Below are 5,750 nucleotides of genomic sequence, written 5' to 3' on the forward strand. Positions count from 1 at the left end.
CTGAAATAGTGGCTGCATTGAGAGCTCGATAATCACTACAGGGCCACCAGTCTTTGTTCTTTTTGGGAACCATGTGTAGCGCTGACGACCACGAGCTTGATGACGTACGAATGATTTGCAACTGCAACATATGCTCAAACTCGTTGCGAGCAATTCGAAGTTTATCAGGGCCAAGTCGACGAGGGCGGCAGTGAACCAGTGGGCCTGTGGAAACGATGCAGTGGGTCACAGTGTGCTTGGGGGTCTTATTCATGGAAGACTGCGTTGTAATCTCTGGAAACTCGTCTAGCAGAGCCGTATATGGTGACGTGGGCGGTTTCACGAAAGTGGGGTTTAGGGCCGTAGCGCGTGACAGAAAACCGTTGACCGATAAGCCGGTACAACTATCCACCAGGTGACAGCGGTTCATATTCACGAGCAGATGAAAATGCCTTAAGAAATCGGCGCCCAAGATTACGTAGCGTACGTCTGCTATTCAAAATCACCACGGCAGTTTCCTCTTAATACCGAGATCAAGGGTCAGAGACTTGTGTCCGTAAGTTGCGATGACCGAAAGATTGATCGCTTGTGAAGGAGTTGACTTCTCGCGAAGACGCCGGTCAGTTTTGGACGCTGAAATTATGCTGACTTCTGCTCCAATGTCCACCAGCAAGCAGAGACTTGTGGTTCTGTCGGTGATGTGGAAGAGACGGCTTGATGCTTGGCCTTGATTGTTATTGACGATCGGCCGGAGCGTTTCCCATGCGCCACGAGCAAGGTGGCACACATCTGCAAGCCACGGCATGAAAACGCCGGTGATAAACGCATGTGTTCTGCGGGGAAAAGCAGTGCTCGGGCTGGTGGAGAGGCCTTACGGTGCAGCCGACGTGAGAGACGGTACGGTTGATGTGGGCGAGGCTGGTCATTTAGGTTGCGAATGCTCAGCAATTGCAGACGCAAGTTGGCGACTTCAGCTGCGAGATCTTTTACTGTTTCTCGAAGAGAATCTGCTTAGGAAATCGGAGAGGTGTGGGCGGCATTCATGACTGCCGGAGCAACGTCCACCATGTCATCGGCCATTTCTGCCAGCTCCGACAGTGGCTTATCCCGAGCTGGGACAAGAACCATTCGCATGGTAGTTGGAAAACGCTGTAGAAACAACTCACGTGGTATGGAGGTTTCCGAGCCGTTCGGCTGGTCCCCAAGCAGGTGCTGCGGATGAAGTAGAAACTGTGTGGGACGGCGGTCCCCGAGCTCTTCGTTGCACAGAAGTTGCTGAATGCGCCGATGCTCAGGCGGGACAAGTCGGTGAAGAAGAGCCTGTTTGACTGTCGTATATGGAGTGTCGCCAGAAGGGCCCTCGAAGATGTCGCGTATTTCGGCCAATGCCTGTGGTGGCAACGCTTTAACGAGGAGCTCATGCTTGCGAACGTCTGACGTGATGCGATGAATGCGGAACTCGTTCTCGTCTTGAATGAACCATAAGGAGGGATCAGCAAGCCACAGCTGTGGTAGGGTCATGGTAGCAGTACCTGTAACAACACCCGAAGGGGGTACATGACCGGGTGTAGTGGCAGCGGTACCAGGGCTGAGGCTGTCGAGATGCTCACGCTGCTCCATGGAAGATCGCATTCGTAGTGCGGGTCACCAATTAGTATAGCACTTTGAACGCGGTTCCGAAAACACAGCGCGGTTTATAAATGAATCTCAGCCACTGTTAAAACTACTTCCTCTTCTCTCCTCCGCAGACTACCCACCATCCTTTTCTTAGCGATTTCCTGCTCAAAAGTTCGATAGATCTCTAGTGCATACTTGTTAATCATGCCGATTCTCCACATACTGGTCTCGGCTTCCTTCATCTTCTTCTTAACCAAATATTCTTTTTCGTTCGGCCCCCTGCTGTTTTCTAAGTATTTAGAACTCAATTTTCTGGTTCGCTTACTTCATTTTGTATCGACATTCTTTATATACTACTAGCTGAATATCTTCCCAGCCCAACCCTGCTCCCCCATTTCTTTCAATCGCTTCTCAAATTTTATCTTGCTGCTTGCTTCTCTGCCCTCAAATGATGTACATCTCATATCACCTTGTACTTCCTGATTTGGCGTATTCTCGTGAGCTCCTAAGGCAAGCCTACCTATTCCACGTTGCTTAATTTCCAATCTTGCTTGAACTTCTGATCTCATACACGAGACCGCATTGCCGAGCGTCAGACCAGGAACCTTGACCCCTTTGCACATTCCTCTGACGACATCATACCTATTGTAATTCCACTCTGATCTCTTTTTTATCACCGCTGCATTCCTGTTACCTTTAGTCGTCACGTATATTTCGTGTTCCCTTAGGTACTCTGTCCCAGTGCTTATCCATACGAAAATATATTTGTAGTTATCTGTTATCTTTAGCATGACCTCCTGTATTCTAAGCTTGCTACTTTCATTATAATTTAAAAAAACTTGACTGCTTATTCTTTTCTTCTGAATCTGATCTAACCCATCTTCCTCATTCCCACAGATGCCCATCAATCTCTGAAAATCTTCTTTGTTGTCGGCCATTAGCACTATATCATCTGCGTACATCACTGCTGGTAGTGCCTGTTCAATGAGTACTCCTTGTTTGAAGAGAGAGAGGTTGAAGCCCAGTCCACTTTCCTCTTATTTGGCCTCTAATCCTTGAAGGTACATAATGAATAACAAGGATGACAGAGGAGACCCCTGCCTAAGCCTCCGTTCTACCTTCGATGACTTGGATACCTGCTTTTCCCACTTTATAACTGCCTTGTTGCCTTTATAGATATCCTATGAAAGATAAGTGACTCCATCTTTCACACCTAGGGTGTCACTATTTCCCAGAATACCTCTTGAACCACGCTATTGTATGCTCCCTTGGTATCTAAATATTCTAGCCACAGGGGCCTGTGTTCCTTTTTCTGTGATTTCGATGCACTGCGTCGGTGAGAACAGATTGTCTTCCAACCTCTTGTGTTTCCGAAGCTTATCCTGCAGTTCTCCCAGCACTCCCTCATCCTCTATCCATGCCTGCAGTTTTTCCTTTATAGTTTGCATCGCCAGCCTGTAGACCACTGGTGTCGCTGTTATAGGACGGTAGTTGTTTACGTCAGCTTTGTCCCCCTTTTCTTTATAGAATATGCTCATCCTGCCAAGTTTCCATCCATCGGCAACTTCACCATCGACTATTATTTTTCTCACTGCCTCTCTCAAAGCCGGCTTAGACTTCGGACCTAATGTCTTTATCAGCATAATTGGAATGCCATCTGGGCCTGTTGATGTACTACTAGGAGCCTCTTCTCAGCCCTTTCCCACTCTCGTTGTTAAAATGAAGCCATTGCGCCACTTGATTCTACCTTGGATATGGTGGTGCCTAAAGCAATTTTTGTTAAAATTTTTCTTTCACGCTTGTTCCTATATATTCATTAGCTTTGTCTTCTTCTAGCCTAGCACATTGAGCTGTAGTTATGCACCTCTGTTCTAGGCTTGTCTCATTTTTAAGGAGTTTAGAAGAGAAGATTCTTGGTTGGTGGCTCTACGCGTCGCAGGCCAGCAAAGCGACGCGGGCATTGCTAAGTTTTCTAAAGACGACTGGCCTTCGCGACCGCTTACAAGATTGCAATGGACAAGGTCACATCTACACACAAGCTGACCTTCACTTCTCTCTCTCTTCTCGTTTAATACCCTCACCCCTTTCCCAGTGCAGGGTAGCAAACCGGACGTGCGTCTGGCTGACCTCCCTGCCCTTCATTTCTTCCCTTCCTCTTTCCTCCTTCTTTAGATGGTTCCAAAATTTCGCAGATGCCTTTTTAGCTGATTTATGTACTTCCGCCAGCCACAGATCTCCCTTTCATCTAATCTTTAGTTTGATCAGAAGGAATGCATACCTTCTACAGCTTAGAAAGATTTCCTTTTTTCTTTCAACATCATCTGTCAGTTCACGCCACTGCTTAGCATGTCTGTGTTCTCTCGAGGTTTCTTGACGTTTTGCTATGGCTCTCTTAACTTCCTCATCCCACCAACAGTTGGGTTTGTGTCGTCATTTCCGGGGTGACTTGTCACGTGCCTTAGCAAGCTCTAGCTCGAGCAGTGTTATTAGATTCGTGTATGTCCACACTGTTTTATTATCCTCAGTGATTACTTTCTCAATTTCTTTAGTAGCTATTTTTCGCTTTTCAAAATAAACATTTGCCTGTAGTTGCTCCTCTTGTCTCCTTCCCACTGTCACTGTTCTTCGAAACTTTAGCTTGATACGTTTGTTATCACTACCCAGATTTCTGGAGCCACCTTCATCTATGTTCGTTCCCCTGAGCCTATCATACATCTTTTGTGACATCAATGCGTAATCCATCGTCGACTCCATCGTCGACCATCGCCGTCCTACCTACCATGTTATTTGCCCTTCACACTTCTCGGTAGTGTTTCAAGTGATCACGTCATACCTTTCACACATATTCATGATCATTTTGCCTGTTGGGTCGGTATACACATCTATATCTATGTTCGCATTCATATCTCCTAGTGTAACTATCTCGCACTTTCCTCATAACTGCTCAATATCTTTTGATATACACTCTACCATTGCCTGGTTTTCCTCGCGTGCCTTTGCTCCCGTCCATAAGTAAACCAAATCAAGGAGTGTCATTTGCCCTGCCACTTTCCCTTTTAGACATAAATATTCCTTGCACTCCAGCTTGACCCTTTGCCAGTCTGTACTTTTATGAATGATTGCCCCAATACCACCCCCATTTCTTCCGCCTTCTGTTCTATTACAATATTCCCAAGCGTTGTCCGGATTGTTAGGAGTTTGTTCTATGTTCCTAAGATGTATTTCTTCAAAGACGTATACCATCGGCCTCTCCTGCCTTAGCTATACTTCTCTCTCTCTTCCCACTTCAGCCTGTTCCTGCAACCCGATATGTAATATATCCTATCTCTGAATTGGCTCGGCGCTCGTGGCTACGCCTATTTCTGCCCTGGACTCTTCCTATCTTAGACACTGGTGCCAGTGTCTAAGTGCTATCTTATTCTCCCTGGTTGTTTTCCTCATTACTGGCTATCCTGCACCCCGAAGAGCCCACGTGCCCCCCAAAAAAGCTACTGCACATCCTGCAAGTCGCCAACCCACCTCTTGACCTAGCCACTCATCGAAGTGAATTCTGTCTCGTTGAAAACCACCCCACCTATGCACCTTTCTGTTTATTTTCACCACCTGATAGCCTATCTCTCGACTCATCCGCCATATCTCTTGGTTTGCGTTGACAATCACTCTTTGCACGTTGCCGTCATGCACTGGTATTGTGCATACCACTACCTGTACCTGAAGAGAACTGGCGCGCATGTCATCGACCCCTTCGCCAGTTTGGTCGCTAGTCCTGCCGTATCTCCAATAAGGACATCGTTTAACCCGCCCGAAATTATCACGAGGTTTCGTCTATCAGTTGTAGTTTTGAGCTTGCGCTTGCTTGCCTCATCACTGCTTCCAGCTTGCATCCTAGGAACATCTCTTCTGCAACCCTCTTGTCACCTCTTACCACCTCTTTGATTGCTTCTTCACATCCATTTAGGTTGAGTCCCCGGCAATTTTCCCAATCTGTGACTTTGCAGCTGCAGCGTCCTGCTCCTGTTGGTTGCTTCCACTTGTGAAGCCAGCTGCTTTTTCGCCTCCCAGCCCCTCCACTACTTCGCTGAAGCTAGGCCTTTCGACAATTGAACTAGCTGAACATGTTTTTTTTCCAAACTTGCTTGCTCTTTCTTCTCCAC

General features: G+C 47.0%; 1 protein-coding gene across 1 annotated transcript; it reads right to left on the minus strand.

Moving 5' to 3' along the window:
• Positions 1–990: 990 nt before the first annotated feature.
• On the minus strand, positions 991–1,599 carry LOC142765880 (uncharacterized). The gene has a single exon (XM_075867685.1). The coding sequence runs from the start codon at positions 1,597–1,599 to the stop codon at positions 991–993; it is 609 nt and encodes a 202-aa protein (XP_075723800.1).
• Between the last annotated feature and the right edge of the window lie 4,151 nt (positions 1,600–5,750).

The sequence above is a fragment of the Rhipicephalus microplus genome, chromosome 6, assembly GCF_043290135.1.
Source record: "Rhipicephalus microplus isolate Deutch F79 chromosome 6, USDA_Rmic, whole genome shotgun sequence".
NCBI lineage: Eukaryota > Metazoa > Arthropoda > Arachnida > Ixodida > Ixodidae > Rhipicephalus > Rhipicephalus microplus.

What these genes read in the sequence shown, in the direction of transcription:
- LOC142765880 (XM_075867685.1), bottom strand. Translation starts at nt 1,599, where the DNA reads ATGGAGCAGCGTGAGCATCTCGACAGCCTCAGCCCTGGTACCGCTGCC.